Raw genomic sequence first — 17,452 nt, forward strand, 5'->3', positions numbered from 1 at the left:
ACACACACCCCAGCAAATACCGGAAGATGCCCTTAACTCAGACTTTTTATTGTACTCAAGTAAAAATTGCCGAGACCCAAAGGCAGTGGCACGGATAAGGAATGGGTGGAGGGCTGGGGGTGCTGAGGGTCAGATCTCTAGCATGTCTGTCCAGTGTTCCTGTGGAGACAAGAAGGGTGGTCAGACGCAGCCCAGGGGATAGGCTGGGGCAGGGTCCAAAACACCTCTCACCTCTTCTAATTCCAAGTTCTCTTCCTCCTCGGAGCCCATCCGGCACAGCCAGATCAGGTCTCCCCACAGCAGTGAGTTCTTGCAGCTACCAAGGGTGCAGTTGGTAGGAGACAGAGTCAGATCACAAGCCTCCTTCGGCCTAGGCCCTGGGTGCCAAGATGAGGACTCAGATGCCCTGGGCCTAGGCAGTGTCTTCACAGAGGTAAACCGGGCTAGGGGAGGGATGCTGGACTTACCCAGGGCATCGGCCCTCTAGGGGCAGAAGCTGCCCGGGCTCCTCCTGCAGGAACTCGTCTGCCAGGCAGGTCATGTGGGCCCTTAGGGAGCAGCCAGGGTGGGGGCAACACAGGGGGCCTTCTTCATCCTGTCCGAGGGGGCAGGCAGGGAAGGGAGAAAATGGGGAGTAGTGATGTAACTAACACTCAAAGAATTTCTATGGACCAGACACTGTTCCAGGGGCTTTACATCACCTATGAGGCACATACTACTCTTATCTGTATATTATAGATGAGGAAACAGGTATGGAGGAGTTATAATGCTTGCTCACAGGGACTAAGCTGGCCAATTTTCTCTGAGTATTAGCAGCGATTCTACAACAGCACGGCCACTGCAGCTAGACCTAGAGTTCCTTACAGGCTAAGTGATCTCCATGGCTAATCTCTGAGTGGCAAGTACAGTCACATGCCAAGTCAACGATTTGGTCACGGACCCACATATATGATGGAGGTCTAGCAAATAGCCTAGATGTGTAGTAGGCTACACCATCTAGGTGTGTGTAAGTGCACTCTATGATGTTCACACCGTAAAATTGTCTAAAGACACATCTCTCAGAATGTATTCCCCTAGGTTAGCGGCTTGTAAAGTATGCAGTTTACTTACATTTAATGTGAGTGAAAGTCAGACCTGTCATCTCAGTTAATATACTAAATATTTATTTGCCACCTGCTCTGTATCACATCCTTCCACAGTACTAAATAAGAACTACCCTTGTATAGTATGGGGGGGGGGGGTGAGACTGATAATTAAATAATAGTTGACCCCTGAAGAACACAGGTTTGAACAGGGTGGTCCATTTACACACAGATTTTTCCCCCCAATACACAGTGGGCCCTCCATATCCCTGGGTTTTGCATCTGCAGATTCAACCAACCACAGATTTAAAAACAGTATTTTTGGTCCAGGGCGGGGACCAAAATGCAGAGGGCTGACTGTTTACACTGTTCTATGCCATTTTATATAAGAGACTTGAAAGTCCAAGGAGGTGGGAAGGTCCTGGAACCAATCACCAATGGATACCGAAGGGGGGCTGTTGGGGGAAGTAAAAAGTTATATGTGGCTTTTTCACTGCATGGGTTCAGCACCCCTAATCCTCATATTGTTCAAGAGTCAACTGCACATGATGTTAGACAATAAGTGTTAAGCCTTAAAAAGGGGGGGGGGGGGAGCCTGATGGTGTGACTCGGTTGATTGAGCATTGTCCCATGCACCCAGAGGCTGCTGTTTGGATTCTGGTCATGGCACATGCCTGGGTTACCAGGTTGATTCCCACTAGGGGGCGTGCAGGAAGCAGCCTATCAATGTTTCTCCCTCTCCCTTCCTCTCTAAAATCAATAAAAACATATTTTTAAAAAAGAAAAGCAGTACCAAGAAAGTTGCAATTTGAGAGAGAGAGCCAAGGAAGACCTCATGGAAAAGAGGTGGCATTTCATCCAGACCGAAGGTCTAGGGAAGAACTTTCCAGGGAAAGAAGAGCAAAGGTCCGGGGCAGGAATGGCCGCAAGTACTATGGTCCCCATTTTAGAGATGGAAGCAAGGCGGGCAAAGGCTGTGGGTGGGCTGTGCGACCCTCCAATAGACAGCCTGGTCCTCAGTCGTCTGAACTCTAGGCCTGCCCCAATCTGGAGCCCAGGTGAGCCTCTCACCTGAAGCGCGCGCGCGCACAGGGTGCAGGGGGCCTCAGCGTCCTGGTCCGGCTGGGGCTCGGTGTCAGCAAAGGGACGGGCCGGACGCTTGGGGGCCAGCATCCGGGGTGGCGGAGGCCCGAAGGCTACCGGCACGTGAGGCGGGGGTGGCAGGCAGAGCTCCTGGCGGAAGTCGGCGCGCAGCCAGCGCAGGGTGAGCGGGAGGCGCGCCCAGGGCGCCGCGCAGCATGTGCGCCAGCACCCGCAGGTGGAAGGCGAAGGCGGCCTCGCTGCGCAGGCGTGGCGCCACGTGTGCCAGGCGGCGCGAGGCCTGCGGGTGCTGCCAGGCCCACTCGAACTGCGGGCGGGAGTGAGGGCTTCAGGGCCGCCCCGGGAGGGTCCCGCGCCCCAGCCCATCTTCCTGCCACCCGTCTCCTTCCTTACCCGAAGGGCGGCCACGGCGGACGGGAAGCCGTGCACTATGAGCACCATCTCCCTGGGGAAGAGAACGAGGGCGTGGCCCGTGAAATGCCCCGCCCCCTCCCACCCCCCTACCCCCGCTCCACCCGTGTCAAGCCCAGTCCCCTCGCCACGGTTCGCCTTCAGTCCTGCCAGAGAGTGGAGTCCTCACCCTGGGCGTCAAGCCTCGTCCACGAGGCGCTGCCCTCCTTAGAGGTCCGCCCCTCGCACCTGCCTCCTCGGCTCCGCCTCCGCTCACAGGGACTTAACTGCCTTCCCAGGTTCTATCTTCCACCCAGCCTGGTTCACCAACCCCTGTCGCTGGACCAGGCCTAAACCATCAGTCCCCTTCCTAACATCCTAGTCTCACAGGCTCCTCCTCCCCACAGGCTCCTCCCCGGAGACAGGCCCACCCACCTCACCAGCCACCCCAAGGCCCGGTTCTCAGCGCCACACCGGCCCCGCCCACTGTCACTGACTCTGCCCCGGGCCCGCCGCCTCCTTGAAGCCCTCCTCTTGCGTGACCACCCCTCTTACCAGGGCCCGCGCCCGCTGGTCCGCCAGGCCCCGCCTTTTCTGCGGCCTCCGTTGTGCTGCTGCACCCGACGAGCCGGGTTGACGGTGAACCCCACGTAGACGCGGCCCCGGTGCCGAGGGTTCAGGCAATAGAGCAGGTAGACGCCGAAGAAGCACCCGGGCCTCGCCGCGCCCCCCTCGGGACCCATCGGGACGTGGGGGTTGGTTGCTGTGCCCTCTGAGTCGGGGAGGGTTGGGTTGCCAGGGCCGCGATACACTAGTCTGGGGAAAAGCCCTCGGTGGCGGCTGCAGCAGCGCGGGTTCGGGCACCCGCTCCTGGCTGGAGCTAGGACTCCAAACCCCCGCGGAACCTCGGGCGGCGGCACCAATGAGCGTCGGCGGGGGCGGAGCCCGGCCGTGGGCAGGCTCTGATTGGCTGGCGGGCGGCAGGCGCGGAACGCGGGCGGTTGGAAACTGGGTTTCCGTGAGGGCGGAAGTGCTGGGCTCACGGACGCCTCAGTAAGGGCGGAAGTAGAGGCCTCAGCAGAAGAGGCGCCAGGCCAGTGAGGGTGGAAGCAGCGTGACCCGCGTGGGGTCGGGGTTTCTGCCCGCGCCGGGCCGCCCCCGCCGGCCGCCATGGAACTCAGCGCCGAGCACCTGCGGGAGAAGCTGCGGCGGGACCTGCAGGCAGAGCACGTGGTGAGCTGCGCGGCCTGGACCTGCCCGGCGAGGGCAACAGGCTTCAGGGTGGGCGGCTTGGCACCATCCCCATGATTCTGCCCCTTAGGAGGTGGAGGACACGACTCCCAACCGTTGCGCGTCCAGCTTCCGAGTCCTGGTGGTGTCGGCCAAGTTCGAGGGGAAGCCGCTGCTCCAGAGACACCGGTGAGGCCCGGGGAACCCCTCGCTCAACGCTGTCCCGGCCCCACAGTCCCCGGGACCCCGCAACCCAACTCCCTCGCCCCGGCAATGCGGCCCAGCCCTGTAGGCTACAGCCCCAAAGTTTTCGCCTTCTCGGCCCCCGCCGGGAGTATTGAGGCTTAGGCCCTCTACCTCTCCTGTCCCAGGTCCTGGGCGCCACAACTTGGGGACGCCTCCAGCCTTCTGGGTCAACCTAGCTTCGGGGACCGACTTAGGCTCTGCGGTTTCCTAACAACGTCTCTCCCGCAGGCTGGTGAACGCGTGTCTAGCAGAAGAGCTCCCGCATATCCATGCCTTTGAGCAGAAAACCCTGACCCCAGAGCAGTGGGCCCGTGAGCGGCAGAAATAAGAGACCAGCACCTGCACAGCCATTAAATTATGAATCAGGGCCAGCTTCTGTGTTGCTGTGTTGTGTGTGGGAGGGGCACTGAGGCTGTCTAGAGCCTGGCTTCTCCCTGCCCTGACACTCTTTGTTGTCTCCTCATTGTTTTAACTTGGGCAAGTCCCTCTCCGCCCAAAGGCCTCTGTGTCCCCACTTATAAAGTGCAAGTTCAATCCTTAAAATCCCCTTCAGGACAGGCCTCACAGGCCTTTTTGTAATGCTTCGAAGACTCCTACTAACCAACCACCTATTTGTGGACAATTGCTGGGTGTTCCTGCCCTGTGCCAGCCTTCAAGATGCACAGATGAGCCCTGGCTGGTGTGGTTCAGTTGTTAGAGCATGGCCTGCAAACCAGTGGGTCCTGGGTTCAATTCCCAATCAAGGGCATGTACCTGGGTTGCAGGTTTGATCCCACCCCCGGTCTGGGTTCAGGAGGCAACTAATTGATGTGTTTCTCTTACATCTATGTCCCCCCCAGCCCTTCCACTCTAAAAATCAATGACAAAAAATCCTTGGGTGAAGATTAACAACAACAAAAATGCACAGATGAGAAAGTGCTCTGAGTTTCAGGGTGCTGGCCAATTTAACAAACCTTTCCCTCTCACCAACATCACCCCATGTCAGAAGCATAATAGAGGATTCCCCACTTCCCTGCAGGTTCCCACAGGGACATGGTACCCCAGCACCTGGGATGCTGATGTTTTCTGGCCCCCTGGAGACGGTCCAATGACCTTTTAGCCCTGGGCTTGGTGTGGCCAGACCCCCTTGAGAAGACCATGTGGTTTTTGGTGTGTTTTTTTACTTAATATTTTTATTGATTTCTGAGAGGGAGAGAAACATCAATGATGAGAAAGAATCATTGATCAGTTACCTCCTGCACCCCCTCTTCCCCAACTGGGTATCGAGCCCACAACCTGGGCATGTGCCCTTACTGGGAATCAAACTGTAACCTCCTGGTTCATAGGTCAACGCTCAACCTCTGGGCCACACCGGCTGGGCACCATGTGGTTTTCAAGAATGGAGGTGTTGGCAGAGGATATGAATATAGGTAGAACAGGAAAATAAGGTCAACCAGAGCCACAAAATAGGGACAGGTGATGCCTCTAGTATCAGCTTAAACACAAGTACCAGGATTGGTAAGGCCTTGCACGTGAAGTCCCTGAGACCTAGTGGGGCTAGGGCTGTTTGGGAATATGGATTACAGATTTCAGCCATTCCACCCACTCTGTTCCCCTCTGTTTTCAAGGTCAGTTTCTTGGCCCCTAAATTATTTCCCCTCCTCCTCCACCCCCATCTCCTTCTCTTGTTCTTATCAGAGGGAGAATGGGTTGGAAACCTGGAAGTCAGGGTGATGACAGGTGAGCCCTTCTGGGTTCCCAGATTCTTTCCTGAGCTGTTTTTCAATTCTCCCGGGCCAGGAGGACAGCTAGTGACCAGCCATTCAGAAGGGCCTGTCCCCATCGTACAGGAGAGGCTCAGAGAAGGCACCTCACCTTCCATAGGCCCAGAGTCCAGATTTCCGGATTCTGTCACAGCCCTGATTGAGTCCACCACTGTGTTCACAGGGTTGTGGGATCCCTCCCCATTTTATTGGAAAGAAGTAACTTGCCCAGAGTAACGGCTTTCTTAGAGGGTGAGACCAAAATGGGCAGACAGGGACAATCTTACGGCTGCCTCATCGCTCTGCCCAGGTGGTTTTCTCTGGCATGCTGAAGAGGGAGAAGGGGCAGCAGATGGGCACTGAGTCCTCGCTGCCCTGTGTGGTATGAACCAAACTGCTGTGGCCAGGACGCCTACTCCTCGTAGCCTGTGTCCCAACTCAGGGGTCACCTGCTAAGGTGGGTGTCAAACCCACTTCCAAGCCCCCACTTGATGGAGCCTGACAGGTTATTGAGGTCCCTGCCTCATAGGCCAGGCCCAGGCGAGACCCACAATAAGGGCTCAAGAGGCAGCAGCCCTGCGCAGGAAGGCTCCAAACTAGGCGGGGAGACAAGTCATGACTCAGGACCTGCCCTTCAACTACTCGGTGCCTCAGTTTCCTCGCCTGTAAACTAGGGTTGGGCCTTGGCTTTAGTTCTAAGCTTTCTCTTTACAAAAGGACCCCTCAGGCCTACAGTTTGAAAGAGGTCCTGTAGGAGCTAATTGTTTCATTTCCCCACAAGCAACAGTGTTGTTAGTACGTTACATGTAACCTGATGTGGTTAACTAGAAAAAGCAGCTTTGGGGTAAACGTGGGAGTTCCTGAAGCCCCGGGCTACTCACACCTGCCAGCTGCAAAACACCCCCAAACCATACCAGAATGGGGTGCTCCCCCACCAGACCTGTGGTTTACTCCAGAGCATTTGGAAGCATCCCTCAGCCCCTGCCATGGGCCAATCCCATCAAGGCTTCTGAGGGGGAGTTCAGACTCAGCACTCGGGCGCACAGTCATCAGAGTCTGAGAGGTACCAGAAAATAAAGCCATTTTATTTTATCTGCCACTGTGGCCTAAGGAGTGGAAGGAAAGGGGGGCGGGGAGGCGATGCGGTGGGCCCCAGCTGAAGGCCCCGGAGTCTACTTGGCCAGGACTGTCTCCTCCAGCCTATCCAAGCGCTTCTGGAGCTCCTGCACCGTGGCCTGGAGCTTCCTCACCTCCTCCTCCAGCCGGGACACGACGTCCTGGAGGATCCAGCGCTGCGTTAGGCCCGCTCCACCCTGGACTCCCCTTACCTGGCCGAGAGCCCCAGAGCTTGGGCCCTTCTGTCTCTCAGCCAGTTGCTGCCCAGAGAGCTGCAGGCCTACAAGCCTGAAAGCTGCGTTCTGAGGCCTCAGGATTACCCACTGCCAGCTCCCTGTGAGTCTGGGCTGCCTCAGAGGCCAGCCTCCTTCCCCCGGTCAGTGACCACAGCGATGGCAGCCCCTCCCTACCCTGTCTTCCCATCCTGACTCCAGCCTCCCATCCGCCTCTCACCGAGCTTGGAGTGCCACTGGCCTCTGGTGCTGTCTTCCTGCGCCCGGTGTCCAGGCCCCGGTTGACCCTCAGCTCCCGGCTCTTTGAGGGCACGTAGCCATCCTTGAGGGAAATGAGGAGGGGCCCAGCATCCCGACCCCCCAGCCACTCCTCGGCGGTGAGGGCAGCGTCAGGCCCTGCAGTGGGCGGGTACAGGTCCTCCTGGAACAGGTCCGACTGTGGGCAAGACCAAGGCTGGTTAAGAGCGTGCTTAGGCCACACCACCACCCTGCAGCTCTGCAAGGTGGGCCCAGCCCAGAGCCCAGGGAGGGACATGGCATCACCTTTCTAGGCACTGTCATGGCGATGGGCTCACACTTGCGCTCATGCAGCTTGTAGAACCTGTGGAAACAGGAAGGTGAGCAGCGCCCACAGCACAGTTGGGGTGAGACTGAAGGTCAGCATGAGATCAGCGCTGCCCAAGGAGCATGCTCAGGTCAGGGTCAGGGAACAGTCACCTGGCGATCTCACACTTGTTCACCTCCAGGCCACGTTTGGGCATGTAGCCCATGCCACGCTGGGACTCCTTGGAGCTGAACATGGAGAGATAGTGCAGGAATGGGGCCTCGGAAGTGATCTCGAAGTACCGGATGGAGCTGTCACCCTGCGGGTGGAGGGTGCGAGGGGAGATCAGCACCGACAGGGGCCTGCAGCCGTGCTCCTTCCTGAGCCCTCCACCCACCTCCCTCCCCTGGCCCCCCGCCCCACTGGGCCACCTTGCCACAGAGGTAGACGATGTTGGTGTCGGGGTCAAAGAAGGGCAGCAGGACGCCGCTGCTCGTGTCCAGCTCCTGCAGGGACAGCGGCTCCTCCAGCTGCTTCTGTAGAGACGGGTGGGAGAGAACAATGAGCTGGGCCACGTCAGGCCCCGGGCGGAGCCCTTCACTGGGCAGTCACCGGGTGGGGGTGACCCTTACAGACCAACCAGTGGAAACCCCCATCTCCGGCGGGTAAACGGGCCCATGGACATAGGGCTCGGGCTTGGCAAGACCGGGACTAAGCCTCCTGATTCTCTGCGCTCACCGTGTCCCACAGCGCCACCTGCCGCTCGCTCATGCGGCTGAAGCCCGTGGTCAGGATCTTCCCGTCGGACACGAACACAGCTCGCACCGGCCGGGTCCCCTCGTGAGGACGGTCCTTCTCCTGGGAGGGAAGGGATGTGGTCGGCCAGGCAGGGGCAAGAGAGGACAGCATCTAGCACCCCGGTTGTGGTTGGTAGGAGGGGTGAAGGTCCCTGGGTCAAGGGTCACACAGTTCATTGCAACTCACAGCTACTACAGTGCCTTTGCGGGGCTCGATGAGGCGCACGCGCTTGTCGCGGCACGAGGTGCAGATGAGGGCGCCGTCCCGGCTCCAGTCCACGCTGTAGATGGTGTCCGGGTGCACATCCGCGCCCAGCGTCAGCACCGCCGCCCCGGTGCCCACGTCCCACACCAGGATCACGTTGTCACAACCTGGGCAATGCCCCCCGTGTCAGAGCCATGAGCCGCCCCCGCGCTGTCAGAGGCCAGCCCACCCTGCCCCTCCCGCCAGGCACCTGCACTGAGCAGCACGTTCTGGGCTGTGGGGTGCCAGGCAATGATGCCCACGCGCTTGGTGTGGCCCTCCAGGGTGACGACAGGCTCCCGCATGGGCAGCACCAGGCCCCCATCGGGGATCTCCCATACCTGCAGAGAAGGGGCGCGTGAGTGGGGCACTCCACATGTCAGATCCCGGCCTGGGCCCCCTCCTCACCCGTAACCCCACCGCCACTCACCATGACTGTGCAATCTTCTGAGCCACTGGCAATGACGTTGTCATTGTGCGGGCACCAGGCGATGTCCAGCACGGGCGCTGTGTGGCCACAGACCGTGGGCACATTCTTGTCCACACGTCCAGTCTAGAGGGCACAGCAGGGCCTCAGGGAGGTGCTTTTGCCCTCCAAGCCCAATCCACCCTCCCCACAGCCCTTCAGAGAGGCACAGAGGGCAAGGCCGCAGGAGCCCGGGAGGCGGAGCAGGCCAAGGGTGGCAGGAGTTGGTCCTCTGTTTGCCCGAGGCCAGAGTTGGCAGGGAAACTCAGAAGGGCCGCCGCAGGGCCACAGGAAGCACAGGTTGGGGTGTGGGGCTGGTCCTGCCTGCTGTCAGATCCTGGCAGATTCCTCCACCTCTATCTCAGTTTCTCATTTGTGCCCTGAGGGCCCCGCCCCCACCCTACATCCCTGAGTGAGGCTTCCAGGCACACAGGCCAAGGCCGGGGACAGGGGTGGGGAAGGGGGCGTCCATTGCATTGGGCTGAGCGTTCCCCAGGCAAGTGTGTGAGAATGGTGGGGCTGTGGGCATGGGCCCTTCTAGGAGAGGGACCGGGAAGTCTGTCATAACGGCCCCCAGACAGGAGCAGAGGTTTGGAAATGGCCACTTCCGGGGACAGCTGTGCAGAAGGGCTTCCTGCGCGAAGAGCAGGCCCGCTCTCACCCTGACAACCACTTCCTCTTCTCTTTGCTTTCCATCGGCCCTTTTTTGGTAACAACTTAGGGCCCCATCTCCCCTTCCTGCGTCACCCGCTAGAGCACAGCAGTGTGCTGGGAGTCGGGGTCAGCAGACAGCAGGGCGGGGGGCAGGGTCAGAGCAGGCAGGCGGGGGCCAGGAGAGGGCCCTCTATATCATCCCTGCCCGGGGGCTGGGCCCCGAACTTGCTGGGTCCCCAAGGGCTCTGACAGGCCCAGACATGGAGTTCCCCCAACTCTAAGAGCACTGCTGGGCCTGCCCAGACCCCAGCCCACCCCTCTCTGTGCTCCTGAGGGGAGAAGGCCCCAGGCTGAGACTTGGGAGACCCTGAGTCTCAGGACTCACTGTGTGATCCTTCTCATGCCGTCTCCCCTCTGAGACTCAATTTCCATTTCTTTTTTTAAATATATTTTATTGATTTCAAAGAGGAAGGGAGAGGGAAAAACATCAATGATGAGAGAGAACCACTGATCGGCTGCTTTCTGCACACCCCCTACTGGGATTGAGCCCCAACCCAGGCATGTGCCCTTGACTGGAATCCAACTTGGGACCCTTCCGTCCACAGGCCGACGTTCTATCCACTGAGCCAAACCAGCCAGGGCTCAATTTCCATTTAAGAGCTGGCAAAGCTTAAAGCTCACTTAGCCCAGCTCAGTTTTACAGATGACGTCACTGTGGCCCAGGGAAGCTGGGTGACAGTCAGCTAATCAGGGCCACTCAGGGGGCCATTCGATGGCCAGATGCTCACCTTGCCCAGGGGCAGCACCAAGAAGGCCCCTCCCCCGCTGGCTTCACAGATCAGGGCCACAAACTTGGGGTTGACAGCGCAGAAGCCACTGTCCCAGGTGGTCTGTGACACGCGTACATCCTCATAGCACTGGTCGGCCTTGGCCGGTTGTCCAAACACGTGGCGGAACTTGCTGGAGCGGACCACCTGGCGGCTCATCCTGGGGGGTGGGGGGCAGGGGGGACAGAGGTTGGGAACTTTTCTCCCTTCAGGCCAACTGTGACCTTACAGTCCCTGTCTCCCCTAGGAACCCCTCAGCCTGACATTTAAGGTCGCAGCTAACCTCCCCAGCAGCAACATCCGGACTCCCGGCCCCTGGCTCTGGGTAACTGACATCCTGCTACCCTCGCACTCTCAGCTTCTGCACCCCTCTCCCAGCTAACCTGCAAGGCCCACCTTCTCCACACCCCTCGGCTCTTGCTTCTGCAGCCCCGAGCCGGGGCCTTGCAGCAGAGCCGGCTGGGGGGCAGCACCTACTGCGCTTTGTCAGGGACTGGCTGATGGACAGAGCTGCTCTCCCATGGCTCACACTGGGGGCTCCAGCGCAGACAGTGAGGACAGGGTTTCTCTCAGCCTCAGCATCCAGCCCCATGCCCCTCACACCCACATGGGGAGCCTCCTCGCCTCCTGGCACAGTGTGGACACACAGAGGGACTAGCACCGGGGCCTGCCCAGGAGCCAGCTCTCCGCTCTCCGGTGTCAGGATGGCTTCCCCAGCAGGTGTCTGGGCACCACAAATGGGCAGATGGCCTGGGTCTGGGTTTCTCCTCCTCCCACTCCTCTGCCTCTCGCCTCCACTTCAGCAGGTGCCCCGAGTGCCATCTCCCCCGCACCCCTCCAAACACACACACACACACACACACGCACGCACACGCGCGCACACACACACACACACGCACACTGGAACTCCACACAAGAAGGGAGAGGCGGCCGACTTCTCTGAGGTCCAGCTGGGATGGTTTCCCCCGCTGGCTGGGCAGAGAGCAAGTGAAGCGGAGGGGACCGCCTCTGGCTCCCCAGGTACCAGGATGGGGGTTCCTGGGGAGGACGGGGGCCGTGCTGCCTGCTGGGAGGGCCTCTAGCTGCTCCCCAGCTTCACCAGGTGCCCCGCTCCGGGGCCTGGTCCTTCTCTGCGGCTCCAGCGCCCTCGCCCACCCCGTGCCTCCCGGAGGCTGTAGTGAGCAGCGTGTCTGAGGGTGTGAGAAGCAGGCTGGGGCAGGGGTCAGTCCAGGTGAGAAGCCTGGGTTTGGGGAGCAGGAACCCCCAAACCGGAGGTTGGAGGACAGGAAGCCATCGCCCCACCCTGCCTCCTCCCCCACCGCAGGTACCAGGCCCAGAAACCGCGGAAAGGGGAACTTAGTCTTTTCTTGTTTTGCTCGCAACCCCTTCCTGTCTCCCAGCTCAGAGCAGCTGCTCGTTCACCCCACCCTGCCCCCACCCCACCCACAGTCTCCCATTCTGGGGAGAGCCGGGGCCCCCCACGTGTCCTGACCCCCCACGTCCATCTCGGCCGCCGTGGCCCCTCGCCCTCGCCTCCCCTCGGAGCTCCGGGGCCCACAGATGGACCCTCCCACGCGCACCCACGCCCGCAGGCGAGTCCCTCCCGCAGGGCTCGGTCCCCATCTCAGCGCCAGCGCCCACGGTCCGTCCGCCCCCACAGCGGCGGTGCCAGGCGCCCGCCGCCCCACAGGTGGCCCGGGACCGCGCTGCCCAGTCCCTCCCCGGGACGGGCCCGCAGGCTTACCTGCTGCGGAGGCCTCCCCGGTGGAGGCGGGCGAGAGGGAGGAGGAAGCGCCGGGGGAGCCGGAGACGCCCGCTGAGGATGCTCTTGTCAAGACAATGAATGAGAAGCCGGGCCGCCCGCCTCCTTAGGGTGGCAGCGCCCCTTTGGGCGGAGCTCCGGCCGGACAGAGCCCGTCCCTCCGCGGAGCGCCGCCCCGCCCGCCCGCGCAGCTCCGCGCCCTGCGCCGCCCGTTCCCTGCCGGAGCTGATGCTGCTGCCCAGTCTGACAATCTCACCCGCACTTTTTAATGTCAAAATGCACGACACTCTGCTCCTTCCCCGCCTTCAGCCTTCTCCCGGCCGCCGCGCCGCCTGCCCTTTGTGCGGGCCCCACGCCCACCAGCCACACCGCTGCCTCTCCCCGCCGCGGGGACCAGCGGAGCCCGGCCGAGGAGGGGGGGCCTGCGCCCACCTGCGCCGGCGGCCCGGCTTGTCCAGGTTCCTACGCTTGCAAATGGGTGGCCCTGCAGGAGCCCCTGAACCTCGGGTCTCATGTCTTCGTGGAGGAGCTCTCTGCTCTGCCTGCCGGGGGGCAAATGAAATAATTTGGCACACGGAGCCCCTCCTTGTGCAGGGCTAACCGATGAAGGAGCGGCTCCTGCCCCAGGGGGCGCTCAGGCTACTGGAAGGAGAGGAGCAACTAGCCCCAAGGGAGCCAGGCGGGCAGAAGCCTGGACTTCAGACTCAGAGGAAGGGGGCCTGTGTCCCATCCAGAGAGCAAGGAAGGCCTGCTCCCGCATCAGAGGCTCCCTGAGTTTGACTCCCACTGTCACACCTGCTGAGTGACCTTGGGCAGGTTGCTTAACCTCTCTGAGCCTCCATAACAGAGTAATACCTACCTCATGAGATCACGGGGACAGGAAGCCTTATGCGTCCCATGTGGAGTGGGAAAGTGCTTACTAAATGTTCCTCTTATCACTATTGCTGTGTACAGGGTATTGGACCAGGAGCTGCAAGGACGAGAAAGAGCCAACAGGCCTGACGACAGAAGGTCTTGCAGGCGGAGGGGCAGCCTGAGCAGAGTTCCCAGAACATGAATGTCAGGGGATGGATTCAAATCCTGTCACCGCCACTGACTGGCTTTTTTCACTAGTATAATGTTATGAGATTCATCCATGTTACTGCATGTCCGATAAGAATTTTTATTTTACCTAAGCACAATACCATTATGTAATAGACAAATATACCTTAAAAAATTAGTGATGATTTCTTCACATCATCTAATACCCAAGTTATGTGCAAATGTCCATGATTGCCTAAAAAAAGAATCCAGTGGTCAATCTTAACATCACCAAAAGTAGGACAACCTGACATTATGTGCCTCTGATAAAATGATGCAATAAGTATGCAATAGTACCTTTTAGTGTTATTACCAAAATCACTATCATAAGCATCATCTTGAATGTAACCAAGCCTCTAGATCTAACTACTAGTTTATAGTGAATAAGGAAGATAGAAGGACAGGTTAAATAATACCACAAGGAAGCAATTAGCTAAATCTAGAATGTAGGAAATGTTATAGGACAAATGACCTAGCCTCAACAAATAAATGCCATTAAGAGTAAAGGGGGGAAATATTAAAAGAGTTTAACAAATATATCAACCAACTGTGATGTATAAACCTCCTTTGGATTCTTATTTAAACAAATCAACTGTAAAAGGAGATTTTTAAAAAATATATATATTTTATTGATTTTTTACAGAGAGGAAGGGACAGGGATAGAGAGTTAGAACATTGATGAGAGAGAAACATCGATCAGCTGCCTCCTGCACACTCCCTACTGGGGATGTGCCCGCAACCAAGGTACATGCCCTTGACCGGAATCAAACCTTGGACCCTTCACTCCGCAGGCTGACGCTCTATCCACTGAGCCAAACCGGTTAGGGCTAAAAGGAGATTTTTAAAATTAAGATTGTCACTTACAACCAAGAGTCCTAGCCCCTCGGTGCTGCACTAACATTCCATCACTAAAGAATCTAAAATGCCCTACGAGGCATTTTATCGTCCCTTTTCACAGACAGCAACATCGAGGCTCAGAGGAGAAAAACAACCTGCCCCAGGTTCAAATACAAGTCTGCCTGCCTCTGAAACCCCTGAGTCCATGCAGGGGTCCGGGTGACCTCTCGAAGCCGCGGTGTGCACAAAGGCGGAGAGCAGCGCAGTCAGGAGGGCGAACCGGGCTGAAGCCTCGTAGACAGTCCATGGATGTTAGTGGACTGGATGGATGATGTTACGCGTAAACCGCGTCTTGAATAGGAGTTTGCTGAGCAGAGAAGGGAGGGGAAAGGGAGAAAAGCAATTCAGATAAAGACCACGACTGGAGCCTCAAGTGCTTGGCATGAAGGAGGAAGTGATCGAGCTGGAAGACCAGCAAGAGGCAGGTCATGAGAGGCCTCAGCCTGTGTCTTCCTTTTTTCTTTCTTTTTTTTCTTTTTTTTTATAGAGAGAGGGGAAGGGAGGGGGAGAGACAGAGAGAGAAACATTGATTGGCTGCCTCATGCAGGTGGATTGAGCCTGCATCTGAGGTAAGTGACCAGAATCATACCTGAGACCCTTCAGTCCTCAGGGCAACACTCTAACCACTGAGCAAACGGCTCGGCAACCTGTGTCTTCTTAAGGAGTTTGCTCCCATAGGTAAGGAGCAGCCCACACAAGTCTCTAAGTCAGCGGTTCTCAACCTGTGGGTCGCGACCCCTTTGGCAGGCGAAGGACCCTTTCACAAGGGTTGCCTAAGACCATCCTGCATATCAGATATTTACATGACGATTCATAACAGTGGCAACATTACAGTTATGAAGTAGCAACGAAAATAATTTTATGGTTGGGTCACAACATGAGGAACTGTATTTAAAGGGCCAGAAGGTTGAGAACCACTGCTCTAAGTAAAGAGGTGTTAGGGTCTCAGTGCAAGAGGTTACAGGCCTTCTCTCAGCTATGATCTTCCGTCCAACTGCGGGCTCGCCCTGACCCACACTCAGGAAGCAATCCCAGCCTTAAGCAGGAGGCACAGGGGACGCCATGTCCCCAGGCTCAGGCCTAAGTCAATCATATGAGCCACTGCTCACTAGCCATCTACCTCGGGCCGCCTTCCTCACTTTTATGAGATGATCACGGCTTCTATTTTATGGAGAAAAGAGATGAGAACGCTTTCAACCCCTCTTCTCCCACCAGCAATAGCATCTCCTCTAAACAGCCATTCACTTTCATCACAGAGGAGGTGTTCTCCTCCGGCCATCGCCCTGTCCTCCTCCTCGGACACATCCCTTCCCACTTCCTCAGTGAGCGCGCTCCGTCACGCGCCCTTTACCTGTACTGCCAGCTTCTCCTCGCCACAGGCCCTCTCTCTTCTGTATATAAAAGCAAGCTTCAAGCCTAACTAATGGACACAGACAAAGGGGGCTGAGGGCATGAGTTGGGGAGGTCAGGGGGGTGATGGTGGGATAAGGACACATATGTAATACCTTAATAAAAAAATAAAATAAAATAAAATAAAAGCAAGCTTCAGTCCCCTGTGTTTTGGGAGAACCTCTCTCAGTGTGGCAACCTCAAACCACTTCCCTCTCGCACTCTTTCCGTTCACAATCGTTTCTTGAAAGAGCTGTGTACACGCCCTCCACTTCCTCGTTTCCTACTTACTCTTCCACCTACATGGCTTCGCTCCTTCCTCTCCACGCAGACTTGCCCCCGCCAGGCCACCCATCACCTCCTGAACAGTAACCGGAAGAGCACATTTTGGTGATTATCTGATGCTACTGCCTACTCTCCCTCCGGAACCATTTTCTTTGGCATCTGGGCCCCTGTTTCTCTTCTTTGCTCTGCAGCTCGCTCGCTCTCGATTCCCTGCTGAGTGTCCTCTCTCTGCTTCACACGCTTTGTGCAGGGAGCTCCCCAGGACTCCCCCCAGACTCCCCACACCGTCCCACCCGCATCCCAGCTTTCACTATACACTTTGACGAACCCTCCTCTGAACTGTGGCCCAGATCTGCTCCCATTCCTCCCTAGTTCTGACTGCCAACTATATGGCTCGACCTGCATGTCCCTTTAGCACCTCGGGAGGGCCTCACAGAGAAGGAAGTCTTGACCTTGAATCTCTCCCTTCCTCTCCATGCCCACCACCACTGCCTGAGCTGTGTTGCTTGGACCACTGGCTCCCTGACCTTCCTCTCGTTCATCTTTTATGGCGTCTCTAGAGTCGCCTTCTGGTCTTAATAGGGCGACCTTACAAAACCCGACCAGCTCCTGTAGGAGGAAGTTGAAACTCCCGAGGCACGGTCTGCAAAGCCCCTGATGGTCTTCCCCCATCCACCAGTCTGGCCTTGCTGCTCCTTACCCAGCTCACCATGCGCCCTCACTCCTCTGGTTCAGAGGCTGAGCCCTCGGATGTGTACAGGGGAAGGGGAGAGGTGGGTGTTCCGGCCACCTGTTGTGGAGTAAGCCGCTCTGAAACAGTGACTTAGATGGACAACCACTCCATTATCTCTCATTATCTCACAGGACGAGGCAGGTACATGAGTAGTTGATGTGGGCAGATGAATTATAACAGGAACTGCATTGGGTGGTCATGCGGGAATGTGGGCCTTGTGTAGCTAAACCTGGTTTTCCAAGATGTTACAAATATGGATTTTTATATGAAAGTTCCAGATCTTTCAATGTTGCAACTAATTTAAAAGTTTCTAAAAATGTGATATGAGCAAAACTAAATATGTCTTTGGTTTGGATGTCGTTTTTCTGGTCAACAATTTTTTTGGACTCTGTTGTCTGCCCTCAGCACAGGCTCAAAATTTCTTACCCCCTTTTTGCTACCACCCTCTTGCACCCCCTACTTATCCTTTAAGATCCAGGTCAAAATTTCCTTGTCTGTGAAGTCTCCCCTGCCACCCCCTCCCCCACAGCCAGTCCTGAAATGGTTTCTTTTCTCCCGGGTGCTAGTGGCCCCTGCTGCATCCCTCTATCCGGTAATCAGCGCACTGGAGAGTAATTGTTCACAGTCCAGCTCC

The 17,452-nt window shown here is 57.5% G+C and overlaps 3 protein-coding genes across 5 annotated transcripts; 1 reads left to right on the forward strand and 2 right to left on the reverse strand.

The window, feature by feature from the left end:
• Positions 1–27: 27 nt before the first annotated feature.
• SLX1A (SLX1 homolog A, structure-specific endonuclease subunit) lies at positions 28–16,179 on the reverse strand. Its single transcript, XM_006103310.3, is given in 9 exon segments — positions 28–159; positions 232–316; positions 468–595; positions 2,154–2,370; positions 2,372–2,490; positions 2,577–2,628; positions 3,129–3,459; positions 7,863–7,865; positions 16,174–16,179. Coding segments are annotated over 7 exon segments (819 nt in total). The 5' UTR covers positions 3,317–3,459; positions 7,863–7,865; positions 16,174–16,179; the 3' UTR covers positions 28–129.
• On the forward strand, positions 3,565–4,420 carry BOLA2B (bolA family member 2B). Its single transcript, XM_006103309.3, has 3 exons — positions 3,565–3,806; positions 3,895–3,992; positions 4,278–4,420. Exons 1-3 carry the CDS (start codon positions 3,744–3,746, stop codon positions 4,375–4,377), a joined length of 261 nt encoding a protein of 86 aa, XP_006103371.1. The 5' UTR covers positions 3,565–3,743; the 3' UTR covers positions 4,378–4,420.
• CORO1A (coronin 1A) lies at positions 6,856–12,544 on the reverse strand. Of its 3 annotated transcripts, XM_006103312.3 has the most exons (11): positions 12,417–12,544; positions 10,634–10,832; positions 9,156–9,278; positions 8,937–9,066; positions 8,669–8,853; positions 8,423–8,542; positions 8,116–8,220; positions 7,858–8,003; positions 7,684–7,741; positions 7,361–7,576; positions 6,856–7,068 (listed from the first exon to the last, which is right to left on the reverse strand). In XM_006103312.3, exons 2-11 carry the CDS (start codon positions 10,829–10,831, stop codon positions 6,964–6,966), a joined length of 1,386 nt encoding a protein of 461 aa, XP_006103374.1. In that variant the 5' UTR covers position 10,832; positions 12,417–12,544; the 3' UTR covers positions 6,856–6,963. The 3 variants fall into 3 exon arrangements, with proteins under 3 accessions (XP_006103374.1, XP_023600422.1, XP_023600423.1); XM_023744654.1 differs by having other exon boundaries at positions 6,856–7,576; XM_023744655.1 differs by lacking the exon at positions 12,417–12,544 and adding an exon at positions 11,608–12,065 and having other exon boundaries at positions 6,856–7,576.
• Positions 16,180–17,452: the final 1,273 nt, after the last annotated feature.

This window comes from Myotis lucifugus, unplaced genomic scaffold (genome assembly GCF_000147115.1).
Source record: "Myotis lucifugus unplaced genomic scaffold, Myoluc2.0 scaffold_480, whole genome shotgun sequence".
NCBI lineage: Eukaryota > Metazoa > Chordata > Mammalia > Chiroptera > Vespertilionidae > Myotis > Myotis lucifugus.

Coding starts and splice junctions, on each gene's coding strand:
- BOLA2B (XM_006103309.3), top strand. CDS start 3,744: ATGGAACTCAGCGCCGAGCACCTGCGGGAGAAGCTGCGGCGGGACCTG. Junction 3,807..3,894: donor ACCTGCAGGCAGAGCACGTG/GTGAGCTGCGCG, acceptor TCTGCCCCTTAG/GAGGTGGAGGACACGACTCC. Junction 3,993..4,277: donor CCGCTGCTCCAGAGACACCG/GTGAGGCCCGGG, acceptor TCTCTCCCGCAG/GCTGGTGAACGCGTGTCTAG.
- CORO1A (XM_023744654.1), bottom strand. CDS start 10,831: ATGAGCCGCCAGGTGGTCCGCTCCAGCAAGTTCCGCCACGTGTTTGGA. Junction 9,067..9,155: donor CAGAAGATTGCACAGTCATG/GTGAGTGGCGGT, acceptor CCTTCTCTGCAG/GTATGGGAGATCCCCGATGG. Junction 8,004..8,115: donor TCGTCTACCTCTGTGGCAAG/GTGGCCCAGTGG, acceptor CTCCACCCGCAG/GGTGACAGCTCCATCCGGTA.